General features: G+C 33.4%; 1 protein-coding gene across 3 annotated transcripts in view; it reads right to left on the reverse strand.

Annotated features, from left to right (window-relative positions):
• Positions 1 to 3167: 3167 nt before the first annotated feature.
• LOC126747981 (alkylglycerol monooxygenase-like) overlaps positions 3168 to 19358 on the reverse strand; it is a 45748-nt gene continuing 29557 nt past the window's right edge. For all 3 annotated transcript variants that reach the window (XM_050456970.1, XM_050456969.1, XM_050456968.1), the window contains 8 exons: positions 15338 to 15465; positions 15039 to 15190; positions 14844 to 14947; positions 10190 to 10352; positions 9988 to 10139; positions 9793 to 9927; positions 3646 to 3759; positions 3168 to 3586 (listed from right to left, as the gene is read on the reverse strand). In XM_050456970.1, coding sequence (XP_050312927.1) covers positions 3308 to 3586; positions 3646 to 3759; positions 9793 to 9927; positions 9988 to 10139; positions 10190 to 10352; positions 14844 to 14947; positions 15039 to 15190; positions 15338 to 15441 — 1203 coding nt within the window. In that variant the 5' untranslated portion in view covers positions 15442 to 15465 and the 3' untranslated portion in view covers positions 3168 to 3307. The remainder of the gene's footprint in view (positions 3587 to 3645; positions 3760 to 9792; positions 9928 to 9987; positions 10140 to 10189; positions 10353 to 14843; positions 14948 to 15038; positions 15191 to 15337; positions 15466 to 19358) is intronic.

Raw genomic sequence — 19358 nt, forward strand, 5'->3', positions numbered from 1 at the left:
GACTCTGTCACCTTGTGTCGACTTTCTAGTGACCTTGAAAATTAACCGCGAGGTCAAACTCACTTGCACCAATTTTTCTTCGACCCTGTCACCTTGTGTCGACCTTCTAGTGACCTTGAGAATTATCCGCGAGGTCAAAATCACTTGCACCAATTTTTCTAACAACTACTCACCTTGTCTCGACCTTCTAGTGACCTTGAGAATTATCCGCGAGGTCAAACTCACTTGCACTTATTTTCTAGGAACTATTTACCTTGTCTCGACCTTCTAGTGACCTTGAAAATTAACCGCGAGGTCAGACTAACTTGCACCAATTTTTCTTCGACTCTGTCACCTTGTGTCGACCTTCTAGTGACCTTGAAAATTAACCGCGAGGTCAAACTCACTTGCACCAATTTTTCTTCGACCCTGTCACCTTGTGTCGACCTTCTAGTGACCTTGAGAATTATCCGCGAGGTCAAAATCACTTGCACCAATTTTTCTAACAACTACTCACCTTGTGTCGACCTTCTAGTGACCTTGAAGATTAACCGCGAGGTCAGACTAACTTGCACCAATTTTTCTAAGAACTACTCACCTTGTCTCGACCTTCTAGTGACCTTGAGAATTATCCGCGAGGTCAAAATCACTTGCACCAATTTTTCTAACAACTACTCACCTTGTCTCGACCTTCTAGTGACCTTGAGAATTATCCGCGAGGTCAAACTCACTTGCACTTATTTTCTAGGAACTACTTACCTTGTCTCGACCTTCTAGTGACCTTGAAAATTAACCGCGAGGTCAGACTAACTTGCACCAATTTTTCTAAGAACTACTCACCTTGTCTCGACCTTCTAGTGACCTTGAGAACTATTCGCGAGGTCAAATTCACTTGCACCAATTTTTCATCGACCCTGTCACCTTGTCTCGACCTTGTAGTGACCTTGAGAATTATCCGCGAAGTCAAACTCACTTCCACCAATTTTAATTCGACCCTGTCACCTTGTGTCGACCTTCTAGTGACCTTGAAGATTAACCGCGAGGTCAGACTAACTTGCACCAATTTTTCTAAGAACTACTCACCTTGTCTCGACCTTCTAGTGACCTTGAGAATTATCCGCGAGGTCAAAATCACTTGCACCAATTTTTCTAACAACTACTCACCTTGTCTCGACCTTCTAGTGACCTTGAGAATTATCCGCGAGGTCAGACTAACATGCACCAATTTTTGTTCGACCCTGTCACCTTGTGTCGACCTTCTAGTGACCTTGAGAATTATCCGCAAGGTCAAAATCACTTGCACCAATTTTTCTAACAACTACTCACCTTGTCTCGACCTTCTAGTGACCTTGAGAATTATCCGCGAGGTTAAACTCACTTGCACCAATTTTTCTTCGACCCTGTCACCTTGTGTCGACCTTCTAGTGACCTTGAGAATTAACCACGAGGTCAAACTCACTTGCACCAATTTTTCTGACAACTACTCACCTTGTCTCGACCTTCTAGTGACCTTGAGAATTAACCGCGAGGTCAAACTCACTTGCACCAATTTTTCTACAACCCTGTCACCTTGCGTCGACCTTCTAGTGACCTTGAAAATTAACCGCGAGGTCAAACTCACTTGCACCAATTTTTCTTCGACCCTGTTACCTTGTGTCGACCTTCTAGTGACCTTGAGAGTTATCCGCGAGGTCAAAATCACTTGCACCAATTTTTCTAACAACTACTCACCTTGTCTCGACCTTCTAGTGACCTTGAGAATTATCCGCGAGGTCAGACTAACTTGCACCAATTTTTCTTCGACTCTGTCACCTTGTGTCGACCTTCTAGTGACCTTGAAAATTAACCGCGAGGTCAAACTCACTTGCACCAATTTTTCTTCGACCCTGTCACCTTGTGTCGACCTTCTAGTGACCTTGAGAATTATCCGCGAGGTCAAAATCACTTGCACCAATTTTTCTAACAACTACTCACCTTGTCTCGACCTTCTAGTGACCTTGAGAATTATCCGCGAGGTCAGACTAACTTGCACCAATTTTTCTTCGACTCTGTCACCTTGTGTCGACCTTCTAGTGACCTTGAAAATTAACCGCGAGGTCAAACTCACTTGCACCAATTTTTCTTCGACCCTGTCACCTTGTGTCGACCTTCTAGTGACCTTGAGAATTATCCGCGAGGTCAAAATCACTTGCACCAATTTTTCTAACAACTACTCACCTTGTCTCGACCTTCTAGTGACCTTGAGAATTATCCGCGAGGTCAGACTAACTTGCACCAATTTTTCTTCGACTCTGTCACCTTGTGTCGACCTTCTAGTGACCTTGAAAATTAACCGCGAGGTCAAACTCACTTGCACCAACATTTCTTCGACCCTGTCACCTTGTGTCGACCTTCTAGTGACCTTGAAAATTATCCGCGAGGTCAAACTCACTTGCACCAATTTTTCTAACAACTACTCACTTTGTCTCGACCTTCTAGTGACCTTGAGAATTATCCGCGAGGTCAGACTAACTTGCACCAATTTTTCTTCGACCCTGTCACCTTGTGTCGACCTTCTAGTGACCTTGAGAATTATCCGCGAGGTCAAAATCACTTGCACCAATTTTTCTAACAACTACTCACCTTGTCTCGACCTTCTAGTGACCTTGAGAATTATCCGCGAGGTCAGACTAACTTGCACCAATTTTTCTTCGACCCTGTCACCTTGTGTCGACCTTCTAGTGACCTTGAGAATTATCCGCGAGGTCAAAATCACTTGCACCAATTTTTCTAACAACTACTCACCTTGTCTCGACCTTCTAGTGACCTTGAGAATTATCCGCGAGGTCAAACTGACTTGAACCAATTTTTCTAAGCACTACTCACCTTGTCTCGACCTTCTAGTGACCTTGAGAATTAACCGCGAGGTCAAACTCACTTGCACCAATTTTTCTAAGACCTAACGACCTTGTGTCGACCTTTAAGTGACCTTCAAAACTAACTGCCAGGTCAAATTCGACTTTTAGACGCGTCGAAAATTTTAGATCAATTTTGACTTGACCTTGATTCGACCTTGGACGTGACCTTGACGTAACCCTAACTTGACCTTGACTCTCTGATGCGACGTAACCTCGACTCAAAAACGTGGGAGTTTTGGGACTAAAGCGGGTGGGTGAAGGTACTTTAGCTTAAGCAACAAAATCAGCAGCTTCACATAAGACAGACAATTTATTTTACGTTATATACATACATACAAGAAACATCACAATAATATCACTGGTTTAACCTCTAACATAATCACCTAAATCTACTAGGAACAAGGCAAAATCAGTTAAAACACCGTCGCACTTCATCCAGTTTTACACTTCTCGGTAGCTTTAAGGTCCAGCACGTTAATACTTTTCAAAAACCAAAAGATCCCGGACAGTAGGAAGAACACTTCTGCTGCTACCAAAGTACTTGCCTCAATGTCTGGAAAAGACATTCTTTGTACTGCCGTTACCAGCAGCATACACCGGAGTACTTCAAATACTGGGGCGTACTTATGGTTGTCGAACAGTAGACCGATGTTGGTTAGGGAGGCGATTATGTAGATCACAAACCCAATCACAGTTAAAGGGTTCAGGGCCTATAAACGAGCAAAAACACGATTTATAACTTACAAGATGTTGATACCAGTTTACTTACCAAATGTCTGATGGCTAGCTGATGAAAGCCGTAGACAACCACGGCAAAATGGATGAGCAAATACGTGTTGCACCATAGAGGGAGCTTGACGTCGTACTTCTCTCTCTTGGTCACCTGAAATCAAAAGACAAACTACATGATGGACTAAATGCTGTTGGAATAAAAGAGATTCTTGTATGGCACAATTTTTTGTGACTTGTCAAAAGCATTTGACTCTGTTGGCCATCGATTATGCTGCAGAACTATAAATTGAGGTGTGGCTCTTACCAATCACGATTTGCTTTATTTGCAGATGATACCGCTGTTGGTTTGAGTCGAATTTATTATAAATATATGCTCAAAGAAACCGAGTTAATGTGATTTAAAGTTGTACCGAGTTCCTGGGTATTTTGTCCAGGAAATCGCGATGAAGGCTCTGGATTTCGGGTCAGTTGGGGTTTTTGTTCCCGGAAAAGCGGTCGAGATCCTGGAATTTAGGAAATTTTTGTCCCAGTTCGTGTTTTTTGCCCTTTGAAGGGTGGAGGGGAGGGGTGCAAGAAGCCCGGAATGTTGGAAATTTTGTCTTAAATAAAAAGTGAAGTAGTTTCCTTAATTTTCCACCGATTTTCATCAAAATTCGTTCTGAGGAAAGGGTTTTTAATTTGAAACAATAAGTGTGAATATAAACATTTTGAAAAACTGCAAATTTCAGAGAAAAAGGTGAATATTATAAATGTGTTCAAATTAATGAGTGTTTGACTGGAAAAAAATTTAATATCATCCCTAATTTTTCACCGATTTTTATAAAAATTAGCTCTAGACAAAGAATTTTTAATTTAGAACAAAAAGTGTAAATATGAAAATTTTGGAAAACTGGAAAATTCCGGAGAAAAAGGGCAATATCATAAATGTGTCCAAATTAATGAGTGTTTGAGTGGAAAAAATTTAATATCATCCCTAATTTTTCACCGATTTTTATAAAAATTAGCTCTAAAGAAAGAATTTTTAATTTAGAACAAAAAGTGTAAATATGAAAATTTTGAAAAACTGGAAAATTCCAGAGAAAAAGGGCAATATCATAAATGTGTTCAAATTAATGAGTGTTTGACTGGAAAAACTTATATCTTCCCTAATTTTTCACCGATTTTTATAAAAATTAGCTCTAAAGAAAGAATTTTTAATTTAGAACAAAAAGTGTAAATATGAAAATTTTGGAAAACTGGAAAATTCCAGAGAAAAGGGGCAATATCATAAAAGTGTCCAAATTAATGAGTGTTTGACTGGAAAAAATTTAATATCATCCCTAATTTTTCACCGATTTTTATAAAAATTAGCTCTAAATAAAGAATTTTTAATTTAGAACAAAAAGTGTAAATATGAAAATTTTGGAAAACTGGAAAATTCCGGAGAAAAAGGGCAATATCATAAAAGTGTCCAAATTAATGAGTGTTTGACTGGAAAAAAATTTAATATCATCCCTAATTTTTCACCGATTTTTATAAAAATTAGCTCTAAAGAAATAATTGTTAATTTAGAACAAAAAGTGTAAATAAGAAAATTTTGAAAAACTGGAAAATTCCAGAGAAAAAGGGCAAAATCATAAATGTGTCCGAATTAATGAGTGTTTGACTGGAAAAAATTTAATATCATCCCTAATTTTTCACCGATTTTTATAAAAATTAGCTCTAAAGAAAGAATTTTTAATTTAGAACAAAAAGTGTAAATATGAAAATTTTGGAAAACTGGAAAATTCCGGAGAAAAAGGGCAATATCATAAAAGTGTCCAAATTAATGAGTGTTTGACTGGAAAAAATTTAATATCATCCCTAATTTTTTACCGATTTTTATAAAAATTAGCTCTAAAGAAAGAATTTTTAATTTAGAACAAAAAGTGTAAATATGAAAATTTTGGAAAACTGGAATATTCCAGAGAAAAAGGGCAAAATCATAAATGTGTCCAAATTAATGAGTGTTTGACTGGAAAAAATTTAATATCATCCCTAATTTTTCACCGATTTTTATAAAAATTAGCTCTAAAGAAAGAATTTTTAATTTAGAACAAGAAGTGTAAATATGAAAATTTTGGAAAACTGGAAAATTCTAGAGAAAAAGGGCAATATCATAAAAGTGTCCAAATTAATGAGTGTTTGACTGGAAAAACTTATATCTTCCCTAATTTTTCACCGATTTTTAAAGAAATTAGCTCTTAAGAAAAAATTTTTAATTCAGAACAAAAAGTGTGAATATGAAAATTTTAAAAAACTGGAAAATTCCAGAGAAAAAGGGCAATATCATAAATGTGTCCAAATTAATGAGTGTTTGACTGGAAAAAATTTAATATCATCACTAATTTTTCACCGATTTTTATATAAATTAGCTCTAGAGAAAGAATTTTTAATTTAGAACAAGAAGTGTAAATATGAAAATTTTGAAAAATTGGAAAATTTCAGAGAAAAAGGGCAATATCATAAATGGGTCCAAATTAATGAGTGTTTGACTGGAAAAAAATTTAATATCATCCCTAATTTTTCACCAATTTTTATAAAAATTAGCTCTAAAGAAAGAATTTTTAATTTAAAACAAAAAGTGTAAATATGAAAATTTTGGAAAACTGGAAAATTCCAGAGAAAAAGGGCAATATCATAAATGTGTCCAAATTAATGAGTGTTTGACTGGAAAAAATTTAATATCATCCCTAATTTTTCACCGATTTTTATAAAAATTAGCTCTAAAGAAAGAATTTTTAATTTAGAACAAAAAGTGTAAATATGAAAATTTTGGAAAACTGGAAAATTTCAGAGAAAAAGGGCAATATCATAAATGTACCCAAATTAATGAGTATTTGACTGGAAAAAATTTAATATCATTTCTAATTTTCCACCGATTTTTATGAAAATTAGCTCTAAAGAAAGAATTTTTAATTTAGAACAAAAAGTGTAAATATGAAAATTTTGAAAAACTGGAAAATTTCAGAGAAAAAGGACAATATCATAAAAGTGTCCAAATTAATGAGTGTTTGACTGGAAAAAATTTAATATCATCCCTAATTTTTTACCGATTTTTATAAAAATTAGCTCTAAAGAAAGAATTTTTAATTTAGAACAAAAAGTGTAAATATGAAAATTTTGGAAAACTGGAAAATTCCAGAGAAAAAGGGCAATATCATAAATGTGTCCAAATTAATGAGTGTTTGACTGGAAAAAATTTAATATCATCCCCAATTTTCCACCGATTTTTATAAAAATTAGCTCTAAAAAAAGAATTTTTAATTTAGAACAAAAAGTGTAAATATGAAAATTTTGGAAAACTGGAAAATTCCAGAGAAAAAGGGCAATATCATAAATGTACCCAAATTAATGAGTATTTGACTGGAAAAAATTTAATATCATTTCTAATTTTCCACCGATTTTTATGAAAATTAGCTCTAAAGAAAGAATTTTTAATTTAGAACAAGAAGTGTAAACATGAAAATTTTGAAAAATTGGAAAATTCCAGAGAAAAAGGGCAATATCATAAATGTTTCCAAATTATTGAGTGTTTGAATGGAAAAACTTATATCTTCCCTAATTTTTCACCGATTTTTATAAAAATTAGCTCTAGAGAAAGAATTTTTAATTTAGAACAAAAAGTGTAGATATGAAAATTTTGAAAAATTGGAAAATTCCAGAGAAAAAGGGCAATATCATAAATGTGTCCAAATTAATGAGTGTTTGACTGGAAAAAATTTAATATCATCCCTAATTTTTCACCGATTTTTATAAAAATTAGCTCTAGACAAAGAATTTTTAATTTAGAACAAAATGTGTAAATATGAAAATTTTGGAAAACTGGAATATTCCAGAGAAAAAGGGCATTATCATAAATGTGTCCAAATTAATGAGTATTTGACTGGAAAAAATTTAATATCATCCCTAATTTTTCACCGATTTTTATAAAAATTAGCTCTAAAGAAAAAATTTTTAATTTAGAACAAAAAGTGTAAATATGAAAATTTTGGAAAACTGAAAAATTCCGGAGAAAAAGGGCAATATCATAAATGTGTCCAAATTAATGAGTGTTTGACTGGAAAAAATTTAATATCATCCCTAATTTTTCACCGATTTTTATAAAAATTAGCTCTAAAGAAAGACTTTTTAATTTAGAACAAAAAGTGTAAATATGAAAATTTTGAAAAACTGGAAAATTCCAGAGAAAAGGGGCAATATCATAAAAGTGTCCAAATTAATGAGTGTTTGACTGGAAAAATTTTAATATCATCCCTAATTTTTCACCGATTTTTATAAAAATTAGCTCTAAAGAAAGAATTTTTAATTTAGAACAAAAAGTGTAAATATGAAAATTTTGGAAAACTGGAAAATTCCGGAGAAAAAGGGCAATATCATAAATGTGTCCAAATTAATGAGTGTTTGACTGGAAAAAATTTAATATCATCCCTAGTTTTTTACCGATTTTTATAAAAATTAGCTCTAAAGAAAGAATTTTTAATTTAGAACAAGAAGTGTAAATATGAAAATTTTGGAAAACTGGAAAATTCCATGGAAAAAGGGCAATATCATAAAAGTGTCCAAATTAATGAGTGTTTGACTGGAAAAAATTTAATATCATCCCTAGTTTTTCACCGATTTTTACAAAAATTAGCTCTAAAGAAAGAATTTTTAATTTAGAACAAAAAGTGTAAATATGAAAATTTTGAAAAACTGGAAAATTTTAGAGTAAAAGGGCAATATCATAAATGGGTCCAAATTAATGAGTGTTTGACTGGAAAAAAATTTAATATCATCCCTAATTTTTCACCAATTTTTATAAAAATTAGCTCTAAAGAAAGAATTTTTAATTTAAAACAAAAAGTGTAAATATGAAAATTTTGGAAAACTGGAAAATTCCAGAGAAAAAGGGCAATATCATAAATGTGTCCAAATTAATGAGTGTTTGACTGGAAAAAATTTAATATCATCCCTAGTTTTTCACCGATTTTTATAAAAATTAGCTCTAAAGAAAGAATTTTTAATTTAAAACAAAAAGTGTAAATATGAAAATTTTGGAAAACTGGAATATTCCAGAGAAAAAGGGCAATATCATAAATGTGTCCAAATTAATGAGTGTTTGACTGGAAAAAAATTAATATCATCCCTAATTTTTCACCAATTTTTATAAAAATTAGCTCTAAAGAAAGAATTTTTAATTTAGAATAAAAAGTGTAAAAATGAAAATTTTGAAAAATTGGAAAATTCCAGAGAAAAAGGGCAATATCATAAATGTGTCCGAATTAATGAGTGTTTGACTGGAAAAAATTTAATATCATCCCAAATTTTTACCGATTTTTATAAAAATTAGCTCTAATAAAAGAATTTTTAATTTAAAACAAAAAGTGTTAATAAGAAAATTTTGAAAAACTGGAAAATTTCAGAGAAAAAGGGCAATATCATAAAAGTGTCCAAATTAATGAGTGTTTGACTGGAAAAAATTTAATATCATCCCTAGTTTTTCACCGATTTTTATAAAAATTAGCTCTAAAGAAAGAATTTTTAATTTAGAACAAAAAGTGTAAATACGAAAATTTTAAAAAACTGGAAAATTTTAGAGTAAAAGGGCAATATTTTAAATGCGTCCAAACAGTGAGTGCGTCTGAGTGGAAAATCTTTAATATCTTCCCTAATCTTTCACCGATTTTCATGCAAGTTACCTCTAATAAAAGAACTTTTAATTTGGAACAAAAAATGTAAATACGAAAATTTTGAAAAACTGGAAACTTTCAGAGTAAAATGGAAATATTGTAAATGCGTCCAAATAGTGAGTGCGTCTGAGTGGAAAATCTTTAATATCTTCTCTAATCTTTCACCGATTTTCATGCAAGTTACCTCTAATAAAATAACTTTTAATTTGGAACAAAAAATGTAGGGACAAAAATTTTGAAAAACTGGAAAATTCCAGAGTAACAAGGAGATATTTCAATACGCATGAGGTTAGACTTCCTATCCCAATTCCCTGGCCTTTTCACCCCAGATTTTCTGTCCCAGGAATTACAAACAAACGCCCTACAATTTTGGACAATTTCTTCCAGAAATTGAGTCCAAGATCCCGAAATGTTGTTTCCTACCATCTTTTCTATATCGAAGACAGTATCAAAGATATCTTGCTCTAACGAGGAGATAAGTTTTTAGGACTTACCTTAACTTTATCCTCTTCCAAACCCAGTCTGGGCTTTCCAGGTTGCCAACTGGGTCCATAGAAGATGGCGGCCAATTTGTTCTTCCAACCCTTCATAGCCTGGAACCGCTGCACCACGTATTTCGTGTAGAACGTCTGCAAAAATTGTCTCAAAGTTAAACATTAACACTTCAGGTAAACATTTTTTTTATTTACCTGCAAATGTACCGGGTTAAATGAAGGCTGGTTATACACTAAACCATAAATAATCTCCTCGTCTTCGCGCTCTCTAGCGAACGTACCGAACATCCTGTCCCATATGATTAAAACCCCTGCATAGTTGGTGTCCAGACAGTAAATGTTACTTCCTGCAACAGTAAACTTTGGAGATAAGTTTCCAAAACAGGAGACTACTTACCATGGTGCACCCTATGGTGGTTTGGCGTATTGAAGATCCACTCTAGGGGGCCCAACGTTTTCACAGTTTCCGTGTGAATCCAGAACTGGAAGAGCAGATTGAAGTACTGATGGGTGACAAACTGGGACGGGGGAATCACTAGGGCCAAAGGCAAGTAGAAGGCCTAAAAGAGAATTAAATAATTAATTAATTTTTGATAGTCTAGCTATCCTTGAACATTGCGTCAAAAGATACTGAAAACCGCTTTAAAATATTTAAAGTAGTTTCAGACATATCGACGAAAATGTCTGCCCATGTCCGTTAGGAGCAGCTCGATCCTCTGGAGGTGGCTCTCAATGACTTGAGATAAGTTTTGAAGTTCGTAACTTACAAGAACGTTTTATAGCTTTAAAGAATCATTGAACATTGGGGCAGGCTACACTGAAAACCGCTTTTAGATATCCAAAGTATTTTTAGACTTATCAACGAAAATGTCTGCTTATGTTCGTTAAGAGCAACTCGATCCTCTGAAGGTGGCTCTCAATGACTGGAGATAAGTTCTGAAGTTCTTTACTTACAAAAACTTTTTATACCTTAAAAGAATCTTTGAGCATTGGGGCAGGCTGTATTGAAAACCGCTTTTAAATGTCCAAAGTAGTTTTAGACTTATCAACGAAAATGTCTGCCCATGTCCGTTAGGAGCAGCTCGATCCTCTGGAGGTTGGTCCCAAAGACTTGAGATAAGTTTTGAAGTTCGTAACTTACAAGAACGTTTTATACCTTTAAAGAATCCTCGAACATTGGGGCAGGCTACACTAAAAACTGCTCTTAGATATCCAAAGTAGTTTTAGACTTCTCAACGAAATTATCTGACCGTGTCCCTTAAGAGCAACTCGATCCTCTGGAGGTGGCTCTCAATAACTTAAGATAACTTCTGAATGTCTTAACTTACAAAGACCTTTTATACCTTAAAAGAATCCCTAAATATTGGGGCAGGTCACTCTTAAAACCGCTTTAAAATATCCAAAGCCGTTCCAGACTTATTGACGAAAATGTTTTCCTATATCCGTTACAGCACTCTCTGCTGGTATGCATCAGAGTTAAATGCGAAAATTAATAGACAAACGCTTCAGGCTCACCATATGTGGCAACAATTAGATGCAAAACACCCTTTAAAAAAATATATTCAATAGAAAACCCTGGTCTAACTACCCTCCGGCAGATAGAGCTAAGCAATCTATGAAGGAGACAAATAAAAATCCATATCTTTGGCTGTATGGATGTTGAACGGTTGAAACTTGATCGCAATAGATGGGGCATATTGAGGTTATCAAAAAAATTAGTTCCGCCACTCGTACAAGGGGTCCACTCTTCAAAGAGGTCAAAGTCTTTCTTGTCAAGCTTGAAATCTCCAAACGAGTTAGAATTTTCAGCACTTCCATACAATATCTCAAATAATTTTTCTAACGACCCCAGGGTAGAAAATCGAACATTTCAGACCTTCTTCTAGATCTCACCGATGAGTTTAAGCTACCCCAGAGGTGCTGTGGTGAGTGAGGTCTTTAATACTGTTGAAAGACCCGGAGGGTCTCAGGTTAGTGAGGGTGTTATTACGTGTGTTGCTGTTAGATGGGAGGGTCGTGGTGATGTTTTTAGGATTAAGTTTGGTGAGGGTGTGAGTGAGGATTGGGCTCACGTGAATTGTAAGTGGGGAAGTAAGGTCGGTGAAAGTTTGTTGTTGCTATAATATGAGCTAAATTTCACAGAAATCGGTGCAGAAATAAGGATATTATGGCAAATTGCCATTTTTATTTTGACAAATTTTTCAAAAAAATTTAACGCAGAAACTATTGGGTTAACAAAAATTTTTGTAAATATATTTTTTGTTTAGAATTAAAAATACTTTATTATAAGGTATATTTGATGAAAATCGGTGAAAAAATAAGGAAGTTATGGCAAATTTTCATTTTTATTTTGATAAATTTTTAAAAAAAATTTCACGCAGAAACTATTGGGTTAACAAAAATTTTTGTAGATACATTTTTTGTTTAGAATTGAAAATACTTCTTTACAAGCTATATTTGATCAAAATCGGTGAAGAATTAAGGAAATTATGGCGGATTTTGTTTTTGGCTTATATTGACTTTTGCGAAAATTCCATTTAATTAAGAACCTTTTTATATCTCAAAAACTAGTTAATAGTTTTTTGAAAATTCTTGATGTTTCTTATAAAGGAGACTTGAGCGCATGCTTCTATCTAATTTTTAAGCATTTTCTAATAAGAGTTTTCTTGAAAAATTGCGTGAAACTTTAAAGTCTCCAAGAGGGTCTTCTTTTTCAAAATGTCGCATTACTCTGATATAATTGAGTCAACAAAAATTTCCGTAGATACAGTTTTCGTTTGGAATTAAAATTGCAATAGTATAAGCTGAATTTTATGAAAATCGGTGCCGAAATAAGGATATTATGGCAAATTGTCATTTTTATTTTGACAAATTTTTCAAAAAAATTTGACGCAGAAACTATTGGGTTAACAAAAATTTTTGTAGATACATTTTTTATTTAGAATTAAAAATACTTTTTTATAAGCTATATTCGATCAAAATCGGTGAAAAATTAAGGAAATTATGACGGATTTTGTTTTTTGCTTATATTGACTTTTTCGAAAATTCCTTTTACTCAAAAACCTTTTTGTAACTCAAAAACTAGTCAATAGTTTTTTGAAAATTCTTGATGCTTCTTATAGAGGAGACTTCAGCGCACGCTTTTATCTAATTTTTAACCATATTCTAACAAGAGTTTTCTTGAAAAATTGCGTGAAACCTTAAAGTCTCTAAGAGGGTCTTCTTTTCCAAAATGTCGCATTACTCTGAAATAATTCAGTTCACAAAAATTTTCATAGATACAGTTTTCGCTTGGAATTAAAATTGCAATAGTATGAGCTAAATTTCACGGAAATCGGTGTAGAAATAAGAATATTATGGCAAATTGTCATTGTTATTTTGACAGATTTTTCACAAAAATTTCACGCAGAAACTATTTGGTTAACAAAAATTTTTGTAGATACATTTTCTGTTTAGAATTAAAAATTCTTTCCTATAAGCTATATTTGATCAAAATCGGTAAAAAATTAAGGAAAATATGACGGATTTTGTTTTTTGCTTATATTGACTTTTTCGAAAATTCCTTTTACTCAAAAACCTTTTTGTAATTTAAAAACTAATCAATAGTTTTTTGAAAATTCTTAATGTTTCTTATAAAGGAGACTTGAGCGCATGCTTCTATCTAGTTTTTAACCATTTTCTAACAAGAGTTTTCATGAAAAATTGCGTGAAACTTTAAAGACTCCAAGAGGGTGTCCTTTTTCAAAATGTCACATAACTCTGATATAATTGAGTCAACAAAAATTTCCGTAGATACAGTTTTCGTTTGGATTTAAAATTGCAATAGTATGAGCTAAATTTCACGAAAATCGGTGCAGAAATAAGGAAGTTATGGCAATTTTTCATTTTTATTTTAACAGATTTTTCAAAAAAAATTTCACGCAGAAACTATTGGGTTAACAAAAATTTTTGTAGATACATTTTTTGTTTAGAATGAAAAATACTTTTCTATAAGCTATATTCGATCAAAATCGGTGAAAAATTAAGGAAATTATGACGGATTTTGTTTTTCGCTTATATTGACTTTTGCGTAAAATCCTTTTACTCAAAAACCTTTTTGTAACTCAAAAACTAGTCAATAGTTTTTTGAAAATTCTTGATGCTTCTTATAGAGGAGACTTGAGCGTATGCTTCTATCTAGTTTTTAACCATTTTCTAATAAGAGTTTTCTTGAAAAATTGCGTGAAACTTTAAAGTCTCCAAGAGGGTCTTTTTTTCCAAAATGTCGCATAACTCTGAAATAATTCAGTTAACAAAAATTTTCATATATACAATTTTCATTTAGAATTAAAATTGCAATAGTATGAGCTAAATTTCACAGAAATCGGTGCAGAAATAAGGAAATTATGGCAAATTTTCATTTTTATTTTGACAAATTTTTCAAAAAAATTTCACGCAGAAACTACTGGGTTAACAAAAATTTTTGTAGATACATTTTCTGTTTAGAATTAAAAATACTTTTTTATGAGCTGTATTTGATAAAAATCGGTGAAAAATTAAGGAAATTATGGCGGATTTTGTTTTTTGCTTATAATGACTTTTGCGAAAATTCCTTTTACTCAAAAACCTTGTTGTATCTCAAAAACTAGTCAATAATTTTTAAAAAATTCTTATTGTTTCTTATAGAGGAGACTTGAGCGCATGCTTCTATCTAATTTTTAACCATTTTCTAATAAGAGTTTTCTTGAAAAATTGCGTGAAACTTTAAAGTCTCCAAGAGGGTCTCCTTTTCCAAAATGTCGCATTGACAGATTTTTCAAAAAAATTTCACGCAGAAACTACTGGGTTAACAAAAATTTTTGTAGATACATTTTTTGCTTAGAATTAAAAATACTTTCTTATAAGCTATGTTTGATGAAAATCAGTGAAAAAATAAGGAAATTACGGCGATGGCTTTCTTATGAGCTACATTTTATGGAAATCGTTACATAATTTTGGTAGAGAAATGACACGGAGAAAATACGGAATTAGGGATGTACCAGTAGCAAACCGTAACAACTAAAACTACTTACAAATCCACACCATCCTTGCAGAGCAGACTGTCTCAGACCAACTGCTAAATTGTAGTCTTCGGAGCTGTGGTGAACTTGATGCTGAGCCCACAATATATGCACCTCTAAAAATTAATAAATACTGAAATATGTGTACAAAAACAGATAAATGAGTGTAACTAGACCATGTAATATTAACATACTTAAGTTGCTTACCGTGACACGCTCTGTGAAGCCAATAGTAGCAAAAATCGACTCCAATTGCGGCCAAATACCACGTAATCGGCCAGTTCCAGGGCAGGTCAACGATATGGAAGTTTTCGTAGATGTACACGTACAAATAGCTCTCGGAACCTCTGCAGATAAGTCTAAAATAAAAACGCGAGCGTTTTGAGTCCTAAAAATGCGGCGCACTTTGCCCTCTTAGCGTCGATAAGGGGTTTTGCAAAACAATTATTGATTATATGCACATCTGAATAAATAAATGTTTCGGTTAATATGAAAGTAGCGTTTACCTTCCACATTCTTGAAATAGTCCGTGAGACAGGCTTGTAATGCTGTCGTTCAGTCTTACGGTAGGCTTTTGTTCGATCCATAAAACGAGATTTTCCAGGATCATGAACAGTAGGAAGTACGGCCATGCCTGGAATCAATAATAAGTTTCTTTACACCCAGTAACATTTTAATACGAATTACCAACAATTCGACATTCCGCCATAGGATTCGGCACTCGTTTTCAACTTAAGGAATCGTATAGCGGAATGCTTAAGAGGTGCTGAAATCCCACTTCACCTTATAATAATAATCAACATAACGGGTGCCGAATCCTCAGGTACGATTTTAGAGCGGTGCCGAAATGGAGGATGGAATGCGGTACAAACCGTGTGACGAACTAGAAACGCGTTAATTTAGTTTAAAAAATATTTTACTTAATAAAAGTGACGAGAATCTTCATTGGGTTTATGCCACAAACGCGTTTGCTGACGAAAACGCCTGGGAGAAGTTTTTTTACCAGGCCGCGCGACTCATATACGTGTCTCACCAACTACGTAGTCTTACGGGGGAGTGAAGTGCCTGGCCTGATAATTTCCAATGTGACCTAATGAAAAAATTAGTCCAGGCAATTGAGCCTATTGAAAACATGAAAATTCCTTCAAATGCCTGGAATAAATTCATTATTTACTTTCAGGCAGTTGAATTAATTTCCCTGTTTTTCCCAATGCATCCCAATGAAAAACATAAATTTTTCCAGGCATTTGAGACTGTTGTCAACTGCCTGGAAGGAATTAATTATTGCATGTATTAGTCCAGGCACTTGAGTCTATTGAAAACATAAAAATTCCTTCAAATGCCTGGAATAAATTCATCATTTTCTTCCAGGCAGTTGGATTAATTTTCCTGTTTTTCCCAATGTAACCCAATAACAAAAAATAAGTTTTTCCAGGCATTTGAGACTGTTGTCAACTGCCTGGAAAGGATTCATTCATGTCTGTTTAAGTCCAGGCACTTGAGTCCATTGAAAATATGAAAATTCCTTCAAATGCCTGGAATTAATTCATTATTTACTTCCAGGCAGTTGAATTAATTTCCATGTTTTTCCCAATGCATCCCAATGGTAAAAATTAATTTTTCCAGGCATTTGAGATTGTTGTCAACTGCCTGGAAGGAACTAATTAATCCATGTATTAGTCCAGGCACTTGAGTTTATTAAAAACATGAAAATTCCTTCAAATGCCTGGAATTAATTCATTATTTACTTCCAGGCAGTTGAATTAATTTCCCTGTTTTTTCCAATGTAACCCAATGAAAAAAATTAATTTTTCCAGGCATTTGAGATTGTTGTCAACTGCCTGGAAGGAATTAATTAATGCATGTATTAGTCCAGGCACTTGAGTTTATTAAAAACATGAAAATTCCTTCAAATGCCTGGAATAAATTCATTATTTACTTTCAGGCAGTTGAATTAATTTCCCTGTTTTTCCCAATGCATCCCAATGAAAAACATAAATTTTTCCAGGCATTTGAGACTGTTGTCAACTGCCTGGAAGGAATTAATTATTGCATGTATTAGTCCAGGCACTTGAGTCTATTGAAAACATAAAAATTCCTTCAAATGCCTGGAATAAATTCATCATTTTCTTCCAGGCAGTTGGATTAATTTTCCTGTTTTTCCCAATGTAACCCAATAACAAAAAATAAGTTTTTCCAGGCATTTGAGACTGTTGTCAACTGCCTGGAAAGGATTCATTCATGTCTGTTTAAGTCCAGGCACTTGAGTCCATTGAAAATATGAAAATTCCTTCAAATGCCTGGAATTAATTCATTATTTACTTCCAGGCAGTTGAATTAATTTCCATGTTTTTCCCAATGCATCCCAATGGTAAAAATTAATTTTTCCAGGCATTTGAGATTGTTGTCAACTGCCTGGAAGGAACTAATTAATCCATGTATTAGTCCAGGCACTTGAGTTTATTAAAAACATGAAAATTCCTTCAAATGCCTGGAATTAATTCATTATTTACTTCCAGGCAGTTGAATTGATTTCCCTGTTTTTTCCAATGTAACCCAATGAAAAAAATTAATTTTTCCAGGCATTTGAGATTGTTGTCAACTGCCTGGAAGGAATTAATTAATGCATGTATTAGTCCAGGCACTTGAGTTTATTAAAAACATGAAAATTCCTTCAAATGCCTGGAATAAATTCATTATTTACTTCCAGGCAGTTGAATTAATTTCCCTGTTTTTCCCAATGCATCCCAATGAAAAACATAAATTTTTCCAGGCATTTGAGACTGTTGTCAACTGCCTGGAAGGAATTAATTATTGCATGTATTAGTCCAGGCACTTGAGTCTATTGAAAACATGAAAATTCCTTCAAATGCCTGGAATAAATTCATTATTTTCTTCCAGACAGTTGAATTAATTTCCCTGTTTTTTCCAATGCAACCCAATGGTAAAAATTAATTTTTCCATGCATTTGATATTGTTGTCAACTGCCTGGAAGGAATTCATTAATGTCATTTTTAGTCCAGGCAGTTGAGTTAATTGAAAACATGAAAATTCCTTCAAATGCCTGGAATAAATTCATTATTTTATTCCAGGCAGTTGGATTAATTTCCCTGTTTTTTACAATGTAATCCAATGAAAAAAATAATTTTTTCCAGGCATTTGATATTGTTGTCAACTGCCTGGAAGGAATTCATTGATGTCTGTTTTAGTCCAGGCACTTGAGTCTATTGAAAACATAAAAATTCCTTCAAATGCCTGGAATAAATTCATTATTTACTTCCAGGCAGTTGAATTAATTTCCCTGTTTTTCCCAATGCATCCCAATGAAAAACATAAATTTTTCCAGGCATTTGAGACTGTTGTCAACTGCCTGGAAGGAATTAATTATTGCATGTATTAGTCCAGGCACTTGAGTCTATTGAAAACATGAAAATTCCTTCAAATGCCTGGAATAAATTCATTATTTTATTCCAGGCAGTTGGATTAATTTCCCTGTTTTTTACAATGTAATCCAATGAAAAAAATTATTTTTTCCAGGCATTTGAGGCTGTTGTTAATTGCCTGGAAAGGATTCATTGATGCCTGTTTTAGTCCAGGCAATTGAGTCCATTGAAAACATGAAAATTCCTTCAAATGCTACAAAAAGTACGTACTATGTAAAAATTTGCGATAAACCAAAATGCTTGGAAACAATAAACGATCATAACCTCAAAAATAACCGTTTTGTGCAACGAGATCCGCTTTATGACGCGACACCTCCTCTTAAGCATTCTGCTTTACAATTCGGCACCTTAAATTCATAGTTTGACTGTATCAAGATTTACTGAAGTCTGAATAAAAAACGGGTGCCGAATCCCATAGTGACTAGACCTACATCAACATTTCGACATTCCACTATGCTATTCGGCACCGCTCTAATGTTGTACTTAAGTCTTCGGAACCATTCGGGTAATACAAATTTTTTTATTTATTAGCCGACATTTTTGGTCATAACTTAAAAACTACTTAAGATATTCTCATAATTTTTCAACATCTTTATATGTGGTTCCTGAGGATTAATTTGAGGGTCAAAACGTCGGTCTGGATTAAAAATTGAGGTAGCTAGGGCTGTTTTGACTGGAGTAATTTTTTTTCGCTGTTTTTTTAACAAATTCTAAGTTTCTGCGGGAATATTTTAAGAAATAATGGGAATATTCTTAAAAGAGTTTATGTTAAAGAAAACAAATTTCTCTCCAAACAATTTCATATCAGAACGATTTTTGTACCTTAAAAACTTTCTGTGTTAGAGGGAATTTTATCCATCGAGGTCCTAGAGCAACATAATATGAAGTTTTCGGAATGATATTGCAAATACAAGATTTTATTTATTAGCTCACATTTTTGGTCATAACTTGAGAACCACTAAAGATATTTTGATAATTCTATCATATTATTACAGTGAGATTCCTGGGGATGAATTTGAGGGTAAAAACGTCAGTCTGGATTAAAAGTTGAGGTAGCTAGGGCTGTTTTTGTCGCGGTAGTTTT

Source organism: Anthonomus grandis, chromosome 20 (assembly GCF_022605725.1).
Source record: "Anthonomus grandis grandis chromosome 20, icAntGran1.3, whole genome shotgun sequence".
Lineage (NCBI taxonomy): Eukaryota > Metazoa > Arthropoda > Insecta > Coleoptera > Curculionidae > Anthonomus > Anthonomus grandis.